Below are 20,499 nucleotides of genomic sequence, written 5' to 3' on the forward strand. Positions count from 1 at the left end.
TATAAACACTTCCTGTAGGCTTCCCTGGTGATGCAATGGTTGAGAGTCCGCCTGCCGATGCAGGGGACGTGGGTTCGTGCCCCGGTCCGGGAAGATCCCACATGCAGCGGAGCGGCTGGGTCCGTGAGCCATGGCTGCTGAGCCTGCCTGTCTGGAGCCTGTGCTCCGCAACGGGAGAGGCCACAACAGTGAGAGGCCCGCATAAGGCAAAAAAACCCAAAAACACAAAAAACAAAAAAACACACTGCCTGTAATGCTGAGGATGAAAACCAGCAGGAAAAATTGTCTGAGATGATAGGAAGCCAACTTCCATAGCAAAGGAACATGCCCTCCACATACCCCTCATGCTCCACTCCTCACCCTCCTGTTACCATGAAGGGGGACCCAGAATCTGGGTTTGCGTGAATGGGGGCAGGTTCTCTTAGTCATTTTCTTATACAGAACCCATGTCTACTCATGTAACATACACTTATTCTCATGGCTTTCATAACTAAGATTTTAGGTGAAGCTTGATACCATGTAGCTCATCAGTTCTAACGAACTGTGGCCATTTCAATGACCCCACCCATTGAAAGGCAGATTTCTTCCAAGTCTGATTTCAGTTTTGATTCTCTGACAAATACCACATATGGCCATGAAGGACTTCCGAGGGGAAAAGAGAGAAGTAACACTGGTCAGGGATTCGACATATCAACTCTTTAATCTTTCGTTTAGCAAATAATTTAAATGTCTCAGTGCTAGACAGTGAGGACAAAAGACCAAAAAAAAAAAAAAAAAAAAAAGAGGAAAAAGGTCTCTGCTCAAAAATGTCATGTTTGAGAGAAATAATGATCAAATAATAAAACATGTAATTATATAATTCCAAGTTGAGTCAGTGCTATAAAGGAAGTAACAAGGAAAGAAAAGCAATAAAAGAGGAGCCTTCAGAATGAAGTCCTAAAGAATGAATTAGAGTTACGTGGGCAAGTAAGTATGGGCAGAGAAAAGGGGGGCTGAGACAACAGGAACAGCATGTGCAAGAGCCCTGTGGCACAAAAGCATCACCATTCAAGAAATGAAAGTTCAGTCAAACTGACTTCCCTGATCTTGGTAATAATCACAAGTTTGTAGACAGGTATGAATAACATATATCAGCATCTTCTAAAGGCCACCAAGTTCAAGGACGCTTGTACTTATGTACAGAATAGCATTTGATAAACCAGCCAGAGACAAATTAGTTGTCAGGTCTGTTATATCTGTTACTAACAGTGTTTCAGTTGCTCTATCAAATGTAAGAAAAATATTGTCGATGATTTATGATTTATACTAAATTTTGAAAACTTGGGTTTTACCAAGGCAGAGGAAAAGTCAATAAAATTAAGGTCAATGTAAAAATAAAGTTACCTGACAGTGTCAAACACTCCTGGGTGTACCAGGTGTATTGCCTAGTTCTTAAGAGGAGAAAGCTATTTTTAACCGAATACAATGAAACATTCAGGAACACTACCACCTAAATTCTATTATACCAATACAATTGCCTTCTGATTTGGTAGGCAGATTGCTAATACTGGCTGGACCCTGGTCACATGAATACAATTTAAAAATGAAAGTCAGCAGTGATTCACCCAAGTATAAGCATCAGCGTATCTGGGGCAAGCCCATTTTGGGCCACACCAATATAACTGCTAATTTGGTTTCCATTCCAGAATGGACAAAGGCCAGAAGGACAGCCGCAGTCAGGGAGATTATAGCATATTCCAGATAAAAACCTGTTCTGTGGTATCCTACCTTGGGGTGACTGGCGATCCGGCCAGAAGGCAGAACACCAGAATGCACTCAATTCGGATACCGATTTAACAGATATGTGCTGAGTGCCTTCTGTGTGTTCGCCACTGCACTGGCACTGGGGCACAGGAGAGACACAGTACACAGTCCCTGCCCTCATGGAGCTTACACACTTGTACAGGTAAACAGGGAATAGACACAAAGGTAAATTTAGAGTATGTAAACAAGCATTACATTTAGAGCAAAACAAAAGAGGTAAGATGGACAGGGAGTAAAGGGATGAAATTACGGCTTTATATTTGCTGGTGAAGAAAGGCCACCCTGAGCCTACAGCAAGCGAGGGAAGAAGCTCCCTGGCTAACTGGGGAGCAGATTCCCTGGAGACGAAGAAGCAAGTACAGACATACCTTGGAGATATTATAGGTTTGGTTCCAAACTGCAATAAAGCGAATATCAAAATAAAGTGAGTCACACAAATTTTTTGGTTTCCCAGTGCACATAAAAGTTATGTTTACACTATACTGCAGTCTATTAAATGTGCAAAACAATGTCATCTTTAATTAAAAAACACTCTACTGCTAAAAAATGCTGACCAGCATCTGAGGCTTCACCAGCATCTGAGCCTAATCTTTTTGTTGGTGGAGTGTCTTGCCTTGATGTTGATGGCTGCTGACTGATCAGGGTGGTGTTGCTGAAGGTTGGGGTGACTGTGATAATTTCTTAAAATGAGACAACAATGAAATTGGCCCCATTGATTGATTCTTCCTTTCATGAATGACTTCTCTGTACCATGCAATGCTGTCTGATAGCATTTCACTCACAGCAGAACTTCTTTCAAAATTGGAGTCAGTTCTATCAAAGCCTGTCACTGCTTTATCAATTAAGTTTGTGTAATATTCTAAATCCTATATTGTCTTTTCAATAATCTTCACAGCATCTTCATCAGGAATAGATTCCACCTCAAGAAACTACTTTCTTTGCTCATCCATAAGAAGTAACTCCTCATCTGCTAAAGTTTTATCATGAGATTGCAGCAATTCAGTCACATCTTCAGGCTCCACGTCTAATTCTAGTTCTCCTGTTGATTCCACCACATCTGCAGTTACTTCCTCCACTGAAGTCTTGAACCCCTCAAAGTCATGCATGAAGGCTGGAATCAGCTTCTTCCAAACTCCTGTTAATGTTGACATTTTGACCTCTTCCCATGAATCACAATGTTCTTAATGGTATCTAGAACGGCAAATCCTTTCCAGAAACTTTTCAGTTTATTTGCCCAGACCCATCAGAGGAATCACTATCTATGGCAGCTATAGCCTCACAAAAATGTATTTCTTGAACAACAGGACTTGAAAATGGAAATTACTCCTTAATCCATGGGCTGCAGAATGGATGTTGTGTTAGCACACGTGAAAAAAACGTTAATCTCCATCAGAATTCTTGGGTGACCAAGTGCAGCGTCGATAAGCAGAAATATTTCGAAATGAACGTTTTTTTCTGAGCAGTAGGTGTCAACAGTGAGCTTAAAATATTCAGGAGACCATGTTGTAAATAGATATGCTGCCAGCCAGGTTTTTTTCTTGCATTTATAGAACACAGGCAGAGTCAACTTAGCATAATTCTTAAGGGCCCTAGGATTTTCATAATGGTAAATAAGCATTGGCTTCAACTTAAAATCACCAGCTGCATTAGCCCCTAACAAGAGAGTCAGCCTGCCCTTTGAAGTTTGAAGCCAGGCATTGACTTCTCTTCTAACTATGAAAGTCCTAGATGACATCTTCTTCCAATAGAAGGCTATTTTGTCTACGCTGAAAATCTGTTGTTTGGTATAGTCACCTTCATTCATTATCTTAGCTAAATCTTCTGGATAACTTGCTGCAGCTTCTACATCAGCAATTGCTGCTTCACCTTGCACGCTGATGTTATGGAGATGGCTTCTTGCCTTAAACCTCACGAAGCAAACTCTGCTAGCTTCAAACTTTTCTTCTGCAGCTTCCTCACCCTCTCAGCCTTCACAGAACTGAAGAAAGTTAGGGCCTTACTATGGATTAGGCTTCGGCTTAATAGAACGTTATCGCTGGTTTAATCTTCTATCCAGGCCACTAAAACTTTATTCATATCAGCAGTAAGGCTGTTTCACTTTCTTATCATATGTGTGTCCAATGGAGTTGTAGTTTTATTTCCTTCAAGAAGTTTTCCTCCTAGAGTCTGTCATACAGAGTGAAGTAAGTCAGAAAGAGAAAGACAAATACTGTATGCTGACACATATATATGGAATTTAAGAAAAAAAAATGTCATGAAGAACATAGGGGTAAGACAGGAATAAAGACACAGACCTACTAGAGAATGGACTTGAGGATATGGGGAGGAGGAAGGGTAAGCTGTGACAAAGCGAAAGAGCGGCATGGACATATATACACTACCAAACATAAGGTAGATAGCTAGTGGGAAGCAGCTGCATAGCACAGGGAGATCAGCTCGGTGCTCTGTGACCGCCTGGAGGGGTAGGATAGGGAGGGTGGGAGGGAGACGCTAAAGGGAGGGGATATGGGAACATATGTATATGTATAACTGATTAAATTTGTTATAAAGCAGAAAAAAACAGATAAATGAATACTACACTGAAACAATGGAATAACAACAATAAAAAGAAGTTTGTTCCTTTGCTAAAAAAAAAAAAAAAGTTTTCCTTTGCATTTACAACTTGCTGTTTGGTGCAAGAGAACTAGCTTTCAGCCTATCTTGACTTTCCACATGGCTTTCTCACCAAGCTTAGTCATCTGTAGCTTTTGATTTAACGTGAGAGACACATGAGACTCTTCCTTTCACTTAAACACTTAGAGGGCATTGTAGGGTTATTTAACTGGCCTAATTTCAATATTGTTGTGTCTCAGGGAATAGGGAGGCCCAAGGAGAGGAAAAGAGATGGGGGAATGGTCAGTCAGCAGAGCAGTCAGAACACATGTGTTTATCAAGTTCACCATCTTATACCAGTGCAGTTTGTGGTGCCCCCAAACAATTATAATAGAAACATCAAAGATCACTGATCAGGGCTTCCCTGGTGGCGCAGTGGTTGAGAATCTGCCTGCCAACGCAGGGGACATGGGTTCGAGCCCTGGTCTGGGAGGATCCCACATGCCATGGAGCAACTGGGCCCGTGAGACACAATTACTGAGCCTGTGCATCTGGAGCCTGCGCTCCACAACAAGAGAGGCCACGATAGTGAGAGACTCACGCACCGCGATGAAGAGTGGTCCCCGCTCGTCACAACTGGAGAAAGCCCTCTCACAGAAATGAAGACCCAACACAGCCAAAAATAAATAAATAAATAAATAAATAAATTTTAAAAAGATCACCGATCACAGATGATCATGACAAATATAATAATAATTTAAAAGTTTGAAATATTGCAACAATTACCAAAATGTGACAAAGAAACACAGAGCGAACAGGTGCTGCTCAATAGACTTGCTCAATACAGGGCTGCCACAAACCTTCAACCAGGATAGCCACTGTTGACTAAGGGTAATAAAACACAATATCTGTGAAGAGCAATAAAATGAGGTATGCCTGTACCAGGCCCAGAGGTTGGAATCACCTGGGATGTTCAAGGTAGATAGAATGCTATGAACTGATCTGTGTCCCCCCAAAATCTGTATGCTGAAGGTCTAACCCTCAGTCTCCCACGATGTGACTGTATTGGGAGACAGAGCTTTTAAAGAGGCAAGTAATTTAAAATGAGGCTATCAGCAAGAAGCCCTAATTCAATATGACTGATTCCCCTATAAGAAGAGAAAGAGACACCAGGGATGTGAGTGCATAGCAAGATGACCACGTGAGAACACAGCAAGTAGGCAGCTGTCTGCAAACCAAGGAGAGAGGCCTCAGGAGGAGCCAACCCTGCAGGCACCTTGATCTCAAACTTCTAGCCTCTAGAATTGTTCAAGGATATATTTCTATTCTCTGAGCCACCCAGTGTATACTGCTTTGTTATGGCAGTCCTAGCAAACTAATACTGAGGTTCATCAACTTGATAAAGAACACCTATAAAAACTCTACAGCTAACATCATACTTAATGGTGAAAAACTTGACTCTTTCCCCCTAATATCTGGGTATTCCTTCTTACTACTCCTATTCAACTTCTTATTGGAAGTCCTAGCTAATGCAATAAGATAAGAAAAGGATATAAAAAGTATAGAGATTGGGAAGGAAGAAATAAAATTACTGGTGCACAGATGACATGATTGTTTATCGAGAAAATTTCAAAGGAACAACAACAAAAAAACCTCCTGTAACTAACAGGCAATTATAGCAAGACTGTAGGTTATTGGTTTCATTACATCAAACAAAGTACCACATTAATGCAAGATGTTAATAATGTGGGAAACTGTGTGTGGGAGAGGGACAAAAGGGGATATGTGGGAACCCTCTGTACTTTCTGCTGAATTTTTCTGTAAACCTAAAACTACTCTAAAAAATGTTGTCCATTATTTAGAAATAATTAAAAAGCCAGTGAGGTCTATAACACCTTCCAGTTCAAGACACACAGAAGAGAGGGGATTCCCAGAAATCTTTCCCCTCTTAAAGGGACAGGCAGATGTGAAGGGCAGCTCTTGGAACTTCTGCTCTACAACATGGCACAGCAGTTACAGCAGAAAGGGGAGAAGCCACAGCAAACCCGCAGCACAGCAGCTACTGAGCCCTCCACAATGAAGGTAGAAAATGCACAATTAAAGGGGGAAGCTTGGTCAATGACAGCAGAAAGGAGGCAGCTTGTCACAGAGAAGGTACTCAATAAATATTTATTTAACTAATTTAGTGAGACCAAAAAAATGGACAATGTGGACTGAGAAAGAATCAGTTTGGAGAAACAATGGGAAGCTATTACTGGGTCTAAGATAGAGACCCCAGGATAGCCACTGTTGACTAAGGGTTTTGCTGGTGCCCTAACGAGGGACAGTGTCATCCACACATAAGGCTGTCTGTAGTTTCTAACCTTGAAATTCACACTGGGCCTAGGTTTGCACTGTGTCAACTGCATATAGTTCATTTTATTGGTTGGTTACATTTTTTCTCAAGCAATCCATCAATGTGTTTTAAAGTCTCACTGTGTTTTAAAGTTTAAAAAAACAGAAACAAAAACAAACAAAAAACCCTCAGATAGCTAAGTAAAAAATTCTAAACCTAATACCCAGCTTGGGCTAGTAGAAAAGGAGAATGAAACAAGTAACTACCATGTTTTAGACCTGCTTCAGACTTCAGGTACTGAAGCCAGTACCAAATGAACTCAGCTGGTGAGAACTCAGAGTACAAGCACTGTTATATCCAGCAGTCATTAATGGATGTGGAAACTGCCTTCCCTCCCTCTGATGATGGGCCTTCTGAGATAAAACCAAGCCCATGCTGAAAAATGATCTCATCCTGAGGCCTGAAGCATTCCATTCAAATCACTGGTCAGAAATTCTGCTTGCCAGCGCAATTAGTAAAAATCTAATCACATATATTCACACTCTCAAGGGGTCCTGATTGTTTGGCAATAACAGCTTGGTTATTCACAATCAACAAAATTAATGTCACTATTTTTAAAACATGAAAGAAAACTACATAAAAACAAGCCTCCAAGCTGTGGACTTTGGTCAAAGAAAGAAAAAAAAATTAAAAGTAAAGAATAAAGTATTTAAATGAATTATTGGACAAAGATTCATTTTAAAGTCCCAGCAAGGCTTTGCCTTGAGGTCCTTGTTATTCTATGGATTCTATGCTCCAGATCACCTAGAAGGAAAATGTCACTCAAACAAACAAACAAAAAGTTTCCTTTACATGAAACTGTGTGTTTAACTGGCAACATATAATTTCATTTAAAAAAAATTAGGAGCAATTGCTGCTGAAGCCATTTCAGGGACAAGGGGAGGGAAGGATCTGTCAGCACTATGGGAACAAAAAAAAAATGATGTGCCACCAAGCTTTATTCCAATCATTTGCTTCATAGTTAAGTTTAATTACACATTACACACGGTCTTGTAATTATGTCGCTTGGGAAACTGCCAATTTCCCCCTTGAAATGTTAAAAGTTCCTTAATTTATTTTAAAGGCTCAGCATTGCCTCCATCAGCACCCGCCTTAGTACATGAGGGATACTTGGTTTCTGTCCCCCTTAAAGGGCAGCAGGAACTCCATTGCATGGTCTGACACACAGCGCAGAGGGCTGACTGTGCTGAGAGCCCCGAGAACACTAGGCCTGTGTATTTATAATAATATCTGATGACTTTTTTCTTTAATATTTACAACCAGAGAATTTGAGAAGCATGCCTAATCTTTTCCTCTACACTTGGGAGGTTGAAATTAAAGTCCTTTAGTCTCAGCAAGGGAACAAATACCCAACACAAGATGAAGCACCTGCTCTCTGGGAGTTGACAACAAGGATGGAAAGACAACAAACATTAAGTGCAGAAATATGAAACCCCCAGGAGAAGGGACAGTAATCAAGTACAACTTTATGTGGAAAAGGAAAAGGCAAGTAAAAGAAGTTAAGCACCTACTGTGTGCTGACAATGCATTCAGAACTTCACAAAGGTCATCAATATCATGGCCACTAAGTCAAGCCCCTCAAGTACCAGGCAGATAACTAGAATTCATAAAGCAGCCAGACAGAATATAATAGGGAGTCCCGGGGTTCATGGTTATTTGGAAAGGGAGTTCAGGTAATTCAAATTCTCTTCCCTTTAAAAATACCGTGCCAGGGCTTCCCTGGTGGTGCAGTGGTTGAGAGTCCACCTGCCGATGCAGGGGACGCGGGTTCGTGCCCCTGTCCGGGAAGATCCTACATGCCACGGAGTGGCTGCGCCTGTGAGCCATGGCCGCTGAGCCTGCACATCTGGAGCCTGCGCTCCACAACGGGAGAGGCCATAACAGTGAGAGGCCCGCGTACCGAAAAATAAATAAATAAATAAATAAATAAAAATAAAAGTACTGTGCCAGTTGAGCAAAATACATCCTTAGAACTTACTTGAACTGTGGCTGCAACCCCTATATGAATCTATGAACCCCTAAAATGCAGAGTGTGGACACTGGAAGCAGACTTTTGTCTTAAATTTAGCTCTAGAACTTCCTTCGCTGTGGGTAATCCCTGCTGTGTGTCAGTTTCCTCATCCACAAAATGGAAATAATAACAGTGTCAACCTCACAGTGGTGTTGTGAGATATTAATGAAAGTGTTTAGCATACTTGTTATCTCACAGCAAGCTCTATGTTTGCTATTATAACTATGTTTATGCCCTCTGACATAGGAAAAGTTGAAGAGTTTCCCTAGAGTAACTTTGAACCTGAGGTGGGCCTCAATGGACAGAGAGATCTACATACCGGAAGGAGCGGGGTACCAAAGCTACCTTATCTTCCCACCTCTGGGAGCACTGAAGAGAAGATTACAAATAATGTATGTGAAATATTCAAAATACAGTAAAGACTTAAAATATGGCAGCTTTTCTCATGCTAGGTCATTTCATAGCATTTTCTTGTCAGTACTGCCTCAAGAACAAGGCCTCTCATGTCCCAGCAGTGAGTTAGGGTCTAAACCATTATTTCTCCCAACTATCTGTAAAAAATATTGTTTACTATGTATGCATCATGAGGAGGAAGAAAAGTTTTAAAATAGTGTAAACATACTGACATTTTTTCATCTGTTTAAAAATGGCTACCATAAAAGAACCTTGAGAAAACAACTCTTAGGTACAAATAGCCATCTTTTCCCATAATCTCATTTACTTGACATATTATAAATATTTCTGTTCTGATTTGGTATGATACTAAAAACACATGTGCCCTGGCTCACAACTGCATGAAACCATTGAAATAAATCTTGCTTTTGAAGGCATTTCTATTTTCCCTTCTCAGGAAATTCATTCTCTTCTATCACAGTCACCCAGTGTGCAAATATATTCCAACTGGATGAGATGTTGACTGTAAATTTTGAGGGATGTTGAGGCAAAGAACTTCAGGGCACATAAAGAACAAGCCGTTTCCAGAATTTACTTTTAATTTTGTTACTAGAAGGCTTGAGATCTTATAAATTGTGTAATTAGTTCGGTGGCAACCTCATTAAGGAAACATTGGGAGTTCTCTGGTCCCTAGTGGTTAGGATGCCGGGCTTTCACTGCCGTGGTCTGGGTTCAATCCCTGGTTGGGGAACTGAGATCCCATAAGCCGCGTGGTGTAGGCAAAAAAAAAAAAAAAATTTACTTATAACATAGCACCACACTAAATAAAATATACAAAAAGGGTTAAGTTTGTTCTTTTCCATATTGACTCAACATCAGAATATTTCTCTAAGAGGTAGTGCCACTGTTTAAAATTAGGTCCCTGGGGAAGGAAGCAAGTCCTAAGTGATCGTGATATGGTTAAACAGTATGATAATTTATAAAACAGTGAAATGTTTATCTGCTCAATATAGTGTAGAAAACTGCAAATAAGTATCAAGTAAAACGGTTTTATGACTTGATAGATGTGCCGAGGATAGGTCACATCTAAAAATTCAGAAGAAAATTAAAAAAAACCCAAGGGGGAAAAAAAGAAAACAAGATAAAACAAAACAAAACAACAACAACAAAAATTATACTCTCTTCCTTTGCTTGCTGGTCTATATTCTGTTACCTAAGAACTAGACCCTGCTGTTCTTATTGACCACCACTGCCCATATCTCACTGCCTACTAGAAACATCCACCTGGACAGTTGTCCCATATGCATATAGTATCTGGATGTCTCCAAATGACCAACCCCTCAGACCCGCAGATCTAGTTCATCAATGACACCACCATCCATCCACTCAAGCCAGTATCTCCCTTTTCCTTGGAGAGAGTCTAGTTTACCTTAGCTCCAAAATAATTCATTCAAACTGCTTCTCCCCAATGTCACAGCCACTACCCTTATCAGGTTACCATCATTTCTCTATAATTTCCCCAATTTTATTTTTGCTGCTAGTCTTGATTTCTCACATTTGTTTTCTGGCAGGAGAGTGATTTTTCTAAAATTAACTCTCATCCTCTTTACTTAAAATAGTTCAGAAATTCTTCACTGCCTTTGGGTTAAGGCACAAGCGAGCACCTTAATACAGTGTGGAGGATCCCTAATGAACTAGCCCACATTTGCCTCCCAAGCCATGATCGTATTTGCCACTCCCTGTCTTAACCATGCTGTACTTTTGTGGTTCCTTGAACAAAGCACACACCTTTATGCCTCTGTTCACATGTTTCCCTCTGCTTGGAGTACTCTCTCACATCCCCCTTCCCCTCACCTGATAACTAGTACTATCCAACAGGCCTTAGTGTAGATGTCACTTCATTTTCTTTCTTTTTTTTTTTCTCCGGTACGCGGGCGTCTCACTGTTGTGGCCTCTCCTGTTGTGGAGCACAGGCTCTGGACGCGCAGGCTCAGTGGCCATGGCTCACGGGCCCAGCCGCTCTGCGGCATGTGGGATCTTCCCGGACCGGGGCACAAGCCCGTGTCCCCTGCATCGGCAGGCAGACTCTCAACCACTGCGCCTCCAGGGAAGCCCTAGATGCCACTTCTTTTTTTTTTTTTTTTTTTTTGCGTTACGCGGGCCTCTCACTGTTGTGGCCTCTCCCATAGCAGAGCACAGCCTCCGGACGCGCAGGCCCAGCGGCCATGGCTCACGGGCCCAGCCGCTCTGCGGCATGTGGGATCCTCCCGGACCGGGGCACGAACCCGTGTCCCCTGCATCGGCAGGCGGACTCTCAACCACTGCGCCACCAGGGAAGCCCTAGATGCCACTTCTTGAAGGAAGTTTTACTGACCTGACTCCCACATCTGTGTTTATGACTCTCCTCTGTGCCCCCAATATCACTCCTGCCCAAACAAAATCCATTCTAAGTGGCTTGGAAAGTGCTGGCATTTAACTCTTCCTCCAACTACCCCTCCTTCCATCGCTAGACAGTAAAATCCTCAATGACAGGACTCATGAGTGACTTGTTCCTTGGGGAATCTCTATCCCCTCCCTCACTGCAGGCCATTTGATAGTTACTCAGTAAACACGTGCAGCTTGAGTGCCTGAAAAAGAAAAAAGATCCACAGACAGAGTCGTGAGGATTATGTGCATTTGATGGGCAGGCAGAGGGAGAGAAACCCATCAGAGAGACTAAGAGATGCAGCCAAGGAGAGAACCAAGACAGACAGCAAGGGCTGCAGGCAAAAAGGGAGAACCAGCCAATGGAAACAGTGTCCAGTGTCCATGGGAGGACAAAGAAGATGAAGGAAGAGGAGAGAGCTCCCCATGTAGCAGGAGAACAGCTTCTAGAAAGTGATGGGTGCAAAGTGTTGAAAAGTGAGCGGCAGGTGAGTTAGAACACGGGGTAAGAAGACAACTTGGAAAAATATACATTGTTTGAGGGAACAGGATAGCTGGAGGGCGTGGGCATGTCAAGGGCAAAGAGGGAATATGTGTGTGTGTGTGTGTGTGTGTGCACGTGTGCGTGTGTGTGTTACAATTCCTTTTGAAAATCTCAACCATAAATCTGACTGGCAAAGTGAAAAGTGAGACTATAGGTTTAGGTACAGAATACGTGTTTATTGAATGAAAGATATAAATAATAAATGAATAACTGCATTCAGACAGGAAATTTACCTAATCAAAAAAAGGAAATTTTATCAAAATGTAAGCTTATTAAAAAACCAAGAGCCCATCTTTATGCTTCAGAAAAGATCACTCAGCTCATAGATCAAAATTTAATTAGCAGTCTGGGGTGACCATTTTCATTGTCTCCATCACTATCTCACTACCACTGGGACATCTGTTTTCATAGTCACCACAAAGCTTCCTTGCAGAATGCCTCAGCTTTATATATGATCCCCTAACCCCATTCATTCATGTAAATAGCTTTAGCTTTCCATGCAGCATTTAATGGTCCCAAAGTCAGATGGGACACAGAACATACTAGGAAAGGAACACTTTCAAGAAAACATTCCTTTCTCAGTCTAACAAGAAAGAAAGTGCATGTGGACAAAAAAGTCCACACCTTTCTTCTCAAATAGGATTTTCTTTTAAGTTCCCATCAGATATAAAGTTCTGTCAGGTTGCCATGGTATTAATTTCACTTGTGACAGTTTAGAGAACACAGTGAAGAAAATGGGCTTAAAATATTAAATTACTCTTCTTGAGACATATGCTTCTTATGCAATTAACAATACATTCAGAATCAATACTCTCTAACTTTAGAAACATTCATCCACAAACATTAATCAGGTAATGCTAAATTAAATTTCTGCTAGGCTTCTTCTTTTCACACTCAACTCTCTGAGGCTATACCACAAGGTATCTCAAAAATATTAATTTACTTACTGTGAGAGCAGATTACATTCCTAGAAAAAAATCTGTGCAATAAATATATATACATATAAACCAAATTAAACTTTTATGAAAAAACAATTTTCTTATGGAAAATTGCATTTCTAATCAAATACCTGAGAAGCACATAACACCATTCAGAGAAATGCATAAAATCCTTCATATAATTAAAGTACAAATAATGTTTCAATATACGTCAAAGCTTGTCAAATTGCATATATAGAAAAACAGATAAAGTTAAAATATAGTGCTTACAGGGAATTCAGACCTGGCATGACTTTTTTTTCAAAGGGGTCATTACTGAGTAGGACAATTTTTCATGGTGCAGGCTGTCCCATGTTTTAGAGGGCTGTGGCCAGTAGCACCCCAATGGACATGTTGACTACCGAAAAAACATGCCCACACATTTCCAAATGCTCCTTGAGGGACTAATGCTCCCTAGTTTGGAGAAGAAACTATAGCCCAGTCAAAAGGAATGGCCCCATTTGCATTACCAGGTAACGACAGTGCCAGGTCTTGAACCCTGGTCTCCAGAAAGCCAGTGCCAAGAGGGAGCCAACGGAGAATATCAGAGGCACAGGCTCATACCTTACTCTGATTTCAGCTTTACTCTTCCTGCATTAGGATATTCATTCATCGAATATTTTCTAAGCTTATATCTAGTCATCATTTTAACCACTTGGCAATGCCCTTGTCCCATTTATTAATATCCTCCTTCATCTCAATCGTGGATCTGTATCCCTCGCCCGACTGAATCTGGGCTCCTCTCCCTGGGGACAGGGGACAGGGGTCAGCACAAATCCAGGGCCTCCAGTGGAGCAGCCTTGACTCGCAGGCCTTCTCTGTCACTGTCCCTATGCTCCAATTCATTCACACTTTGTCCTTCCCGTCCCTGCTCTGCATAGGCAGGTGGCACTTTCTATTTTCCTCAGCCCCACCCACAAGGGCATTGCCTTAGTAGCTGGAGTTTCACTAATCTGTTATGAAATGAGAGAAGGCATTTCTCATCCCTCCCCGTCCCTCCCACACTTCTCTTTCTGTTTATCTGATTGTATCTCCAGCATTAGATTGAACAAAGCAGTGCTAGGCAGAATCCTGGGCCTCTTTTCAAGAAGCCAAATAAGTCTAAGTGTTTTTCACTAACGTTGGGATCATGCAGGTTTTTGGTAGATAGTTTGTTTCTCTTCTTTGTTATTTAAGGCTAAGAGTTTTTGTCATAATCAAATGAACTATATAAAATATTTTTCCAATATCTAATATATTTTTAAATGTCATGTGAAAAAATTAAAAGTTAAAAATCCCTATTTTGGTGCTCTTTAACTTCATTTAATTTTCATTTTTACTTTACTAAGTGACAAAAGCCAATCTCTGGGGCCACTCATCTAAAAGTAATCCCTCCATATCCATAAGTGTGAAATGCGAATTCAGTAGGAAACCTACAATAGCTGAAAGGCGCTGCGTGCTTACCCGAATGTAGGCATCCTGGTGGTGCTTGGCAAAGTAGAGCATATTGTCCAGAGCTAACATCCCAGGAGGTGTCTGGGTAAAGTCCATGGCAGGGTTGACATGATTCTGTCATTAAAACAAAATGTTTGATCAGGTTAATTCTTCAGCAGATTTCACCAACCGCCAGAGGTCTGATTTCCCTCCAGAAGACCAAAGTACCACAAGGCAAGCTCCGAATAATCAAGTAGGATGACATTTGCTATCTCCATGTGAACTGATCAGGGTGGCAATGAGGGCTTCCTTCTACAAGTGGAGCAAAACCAGCTTCTAGACCCAGGGTTGGGAAACTCAGCTGAAGATCGAAATATGGGATTATTCTTAGACATGTGACACTGCAGGAAAAGAAAATAATGTAAAAACTGTATTTTTACATTATTGGCTGTGCTCTAGCGGAACCAACAGCATTTGGGGAGAAAAACCTGGGATGAAGCCACATCTCTGCCATTTACCTTTTTTCACCTTAACTTCCTCATCCTCGGGTGTGAGGGTTAGGTATGGACACACCTGTCCATGGTGTTTGTGAACTTTCCAGACTTACACAGTCTGTAGGTCTCTGAGCACAGGCACTCTATAAAATTCACAGAGGTCCACAGGGTCCTAACATCTGCCTACTTGCAGGGAGTGTTCTGGCCTTGTGGTCACCCACACTGTGCCAAGAACCACAAAGACAAACAATAGTTATAAATATGCCCAACAAATTCTCCATATGCTGGAGATCACTCAGTAAACACCATGAGACCCCTATTCAGGGCAGTAAATCACTCTCCACCGCTAATTGTCTAAAATGATGACCAAGATCTGTCCTGAAAATTCAGATCTAAATGGCTAATGATTTAAGGGAAGTCATTCTTATGTTCAAGAAATGGAAAAGTTAAAGAGATATTAAAGAAAACTGCTCTTACCTCATAATCTAGGTAATTTTTATGAAAGGACATATTTTTGTTTTCTTCCTGAATATTTCTTTTTTTTTTTTTTTTGCGGTACGCGGGCCTCTCACTGTTGTGGCCTCTCCCATTGCGGAGCACAGGCTGCGGACGCGCAGGCTCAGCGGCCATGGCTCACGGGCCCAGCCACTCCACGGCATGTGGGATCCTCCCGGACCGGGGTACGAACCCATGTGCCCTGCATCGGCAGGCAGACTCTCAACCACTGCGCCACCAGGGAAGCCCCTGAATATTTCTTAATAAACAGCTTGGCTCTCTGATTTGCCAGGGAAATTTTGGTCAACTGTAATTTTTTCTAATTTAAGTACAGGAAGGACATTTTGTTCACTTGTTCAAGGTTCAAACAACCCACACTTTTCTACATTATTCAAGAGTACACAGAACCTGTCTTTTCCATGCTGATTTGAAATTTTTTTATGAGCTAATAAACAACATCTAAAATTATAGGACAGTGGTGCTGCCTACTGGCCACAGTTCCACAATTTCCAGAGCACTCCTGTCCATATCTGTATAGCAAGTTGGGTCAGTGTAGTGACTTCAATATTTTATTTTAGCATTTTATCCTGATTTGTTTGTTAAGATGTTGGAAAATTTTTAAAATACAAAAGTATACTACTTATGATAAGAAAGGTATATTTCATAAAATAAATATAATTGTAACAAAAATGAAAATCACTGGGCATATCAAATGAAGTGGGTTTCAGCTTTAATCTGATACTCATTGGTGTAAGAGGCTCAGGTCTATATTCAATAGTGAGGGGATAATCAAAATGCTGGAAATAAACGATCAGAGATTTAGTCTCAGAAGTAAATTGCAATGAAAGATTTTATGATATTTTCATAAAATCTTAAGAATAGTGGAACTTCCCTCATTATGCATACATTTATTATTTTGACTTTGATACGTTCGATTTCCATGAACACAACTAACATAAAAATGTTAGAATTTGCTGAGTACTTTCTTGGGGTTAGCACTAGTTTGGGTTTCACATGTGTTACCTCATCTGATAGGTGGTGGGCACTATTGTTAGCCCCATTTTATTTTATTATTTATTATTTGTTTTTTAATAATATGACCCTGTTTTATTTTTTTAATTCTGGAGTACAGTATTCCAAAATGTTAAATGGTTATCTCTAGGTAGTGGAACTATGGGAGATATTTTTATCTCATATTTTTTTCTTGGCTGTAATTTTTATTGAAGTATATAGTTGATTTACAATATTATATTAATTTCAGGTATACAACATAGTGATTCAATATTTTTATAGCTTATATTCCATTTAAAGTTTTTATAAAATATTGGCTATATTGCCTGTGCTGTACAATATGTCCTTGTAGCTCATTTATTTTATACATAGTAGTTTGCACCCCTATGCTGCCCCTCCCTGCTTCCCTCTCCCCACTGGTAACTACCAGTGTGTTCTCTATATATCTGTGAGTCTGCATCTGTTTTGTTATATTCATTCATTTGTTTTATTTTTCAGATTACACACATAAGTGATAGCATACAGTATTTGTCTTTCTCCGTCTGACTTATTTCACTGAGCATAATACCTTCCAGGTCCATCCATGTTGTTGAAAATGGCAAGATTTTATTCTTTTTAATGGCTGAGTAGTATTCCACTGTGTGTGTGTGAGATTACACACCACATCTTCTTCATCCATTTATCTGTTGACGGCACTTTGGTCGTTTCCATATCTTGGCTATGCTGCTATGAACGCTGGGGTGCATGTATCTTTTTGATTAGTGTTTTTGTTTTCTTCGAATATATACCCAGGAATGGAACTGCTGGATCATACAGTAGTTCTATTTTTAGTTTTTGAAGGAACCACCACACTGTTTTCCACAGCAGCTGCATCAATTTTATTGGCGAGGAAACTGCAGCTCAGATGAGATAAGAAGCTTGCCCAGGACCTGGCAACTTGAATTTGGCAGAGCAGGCAATGTCTTGCTTGGACAATATGTTTCAGCATGCTTCTGTCCATACCTTTTTCCTTACCACCAGTTTATAAATTGAATGCATCTGTTTTAGTACTGCCAGCATTTAGACTTTATATAGCCTCAGAAAAATTGATTTGAGAAAAACGTAGGCTAATCAATATCAGCTGCTACACAGCATGGTCCAGCCAACAAAGGAGAGTGTGCCAAATATAAGAGAGAAAAATATGACATTTATTTCAGAGCTATTTCTAGTGTTGGTCTATGAATCTATTCCAAAAATAAATACACAAAAAGGAGATCAAATGAGAAAAATTAGTTTCTCTGAATCTTGTTTGAACAACCCCCCAAAGCTATGTGTTAGTGAAGTTGACCAGGGAGAAGCACCCCATGGGTTAAGAATCATCAGGCTTGTTTGAGTTGTGCTCCCAGGATGCCCTGGAAGCCTCTTTGTATCAATCACACACCTCCTTAGGCACACAATGGGGGTATCAAATAGGGCACTGCTGCTTTCTAAGGTCTTACAGTTACGAAACAGTATAACACATTTTTAGAGTTCTTTTAAAGATCCATATGGCTATTTAGCAAACAGTCCTAATAAAATAATGCCTGCTATGTGGCAGGTGTTATATAAAGCACCTTGCATATGCTAACTTTTAATCCTCATAAAATTCCCACAAGGCAGGTCCTATTATTTTCCTCCTTTGACAGAAGGAAACTGAGGCACTGAGCATCTGAGTAGCTTGCCCAGAGTTTCAGAGCCAGTATGTGGCAGAGCCAGAATTTGAACTCAGAGTACAGGCTTTTAACCAGGGTTTTAGGGTCAAGTTTTTGCTCAACCAGACGCCACTGGGAATTTCACAAAGGTGTCTAGTGCAGGTTCCCCATTGTTGTGCTTCTCCTCAATCAACATGCTTTGCTCAGGCAAAGTGGGTCTGTGATCCATCCTTTTCAATAAAAGCTATAATCTCTCCATCCCTCCCAGACATAACAAAGTCTCTCTCAAGTTCAACAAACCAGGTCCTATTGTCTCCAACAAACAGGCTCTTAATTAAACAAAAGCCAATTAGAAAATTGCCTTCGATTTTCTATGACTTGCTCTAAATTATGAAGTGTCACTGCATTTTAGATGAAAAAATTTTTTTGCAGTTGTGGGTGAACTATATTCTTTTTTTCTGTCTCTCTCTTTTTTAACTCTGAGCATCACTTTCCCAGCCTCTCTCTCCTTGAAATGATTGTTTCCTTTTTCTCTTTTGGTTTTAACAGCCAGCAAAATAATTTTACAAGCATAGATTTTGATAACGGAAACAGTATAAGAATTACTTGCCAAAACATTTGAGAGCTTTCTGTACTGTTACAAAAATACTCTGAGAACCCGGCAAGGCCAACAGACCCCCGCTCCTTCCTTATTTATGAGATGCTCTGGATACAGATTTATTTTCTTTTCTTGTTCCATGTTATTTTTTTCCACCTGTCTTGAAATGGAAGCTGCAAGAGCTTTCATAAATGACTTGAAAATATCCCTTGTTTTACTGCAAAGCCTGTGTACCTCTGTACATCCTTCTGAAATGCCATTTGTTAGAGCCTGTAGAAGTGCTGCTCTGTGAATCACATCAGACAGCTCTCAGACCCTGGAGAAAGGAGGAGCGGCCACCTCCCTTTCCAAAGCACCAAGGTTTTTTCACTTTCAGAAAATGGTACTAACCAACTGAAGATAGCACTATTTATTTAAAGTGAGCATCCTATATGGGGTTTGTGTACAGAGTTCCTAAAGATCTGTTTCTCTTCTGTTACACACATGCCAGTTTTTTACTTGAATTATTTCAATCGCACATTCAAGGTCTACGACAGAGAATCTTTCAACCTTCCAGGACCATACATTAAGGCCATTGGAGAGCTGGAGTGGACCTCAAATATAAACTAGGCTTGTCACCTTATTTTAAAGTTGAGAAAACTGAGTGCCTGGAGAACAGCAGTGCTCAAACTTGAGCAGGCATCTGAACTGAATCTCCGGGAGGGTTTGTCGAAGCACCAATTGCTAGCCCCACCCTCAGAGTCTCTGATTCAGGTGGGTTGGGGAGAGGCCTGAGAATCTGCATCTTTAACGAGTTCCCAAGTGATGCAGATGCTGCTGTCTGAGGACCACACTTTGAGACCCGCTGATGGCTGGAATGGCACATCTCACATAGCACGGGTAATATCAAAGTAAGATCTAGAATCCAGATCCACTGATCTCTTGAATCCCATGCAGCTTCTACTATAGCATGCTTTGAACTGACTGGTTCCAAAGTTCAATGCATTTTAAATATACTTGCTGTTTATCTGCTTTGTGCTTTGGCCTCTTATTGAGAAAACTGAAATTTCCTTATTCAGAAAAAGGAATTATAATTTAGAAGCCTCTCACTTCTCCTACTTCTCAAATTTCTGACTAAAATAATATTATTAGTACCTCCACAGGGAAGGTAGGAAACTGTAATCAGTCAATATTTTCTACTCTTGAATGCTTCCTGGTTGGGGAAGCAGTGCCAGCACTAGCCTGAATGATTTGTAAATGATCTGTGTTTCTCAATTACCAATGCAATGCTAGTCCTTCATTAGTGTGGATAATAAAGAGATGATTACAATAATGCCTGCCAGATGGCATATCGCAGGGAAAGCCTTGGAGGATTTAGGAGTTAATATTTGTGCTATACAAGTGCCTACATTTGCTGAACAAATATAGCATTAAAAGCAACCTTTAAAACAAATCACATTGAGTGAATATTCATTCAGTCTAGGAAAGGCCCTATCAAAGCTCTTTCTTGAGGCTGGTAGTTTAAGGTCATGTTCTCCAAGGGGAAGCAGGGTTTGATGGTTGCAGCAGATCCCTTGGGAGCTGTGCCACATTACACGTGCCTCCCACTCCTCCCCTCCCCGCTCAGGAGAAAGGGTATGTGGATGTTTCAACAGGCTCCTAGAAGAGCACTTATCCACCTTGGATGCCCCTGAAAATCC

At 40.8% G+C, this 20,499-nt stretch overlaps 1 protein-coding gene across 2 annotated transcripts in view; it reads right to left on the reverse strand.

The window, feature by feature from the left end:
* Positions 1-20,499, reverse strand: part of ELMO1 (engulfment and cell motility 1) — a gene marked incomplete at both ends in the record, with an annotated part of 466,567 nt that overhangs the window by 277,372 nt on the left and 168,696 nt on the right. For both annotated transcript variants that reach the window (XM_079711467.1, XM_079711468.1), the window contains one exon: positions 14,583-14,687. In XM_079711467.1, the coding sequence (XP_079567593.1) occupies positions 14,583-14,687 (105 nt within the window). The remainder of the gene's footprint in view (positions 1-14,582; positions 14,688-20,499) is intronic.

Source organism: Hyperoodon ampullatus (assembly GCF_949752795.1).
Source record: "Hyperoodon ampullatus genome assembly, chromosome: 9".
Classification (NCBI taxonomy): domain Eukaryota; kingdom Metazoa; phylum Chordata; class Mammalia; order Artiodactyla; family Ziphiidae; genus Hyperoodon; species Hyperoodon ampullatus.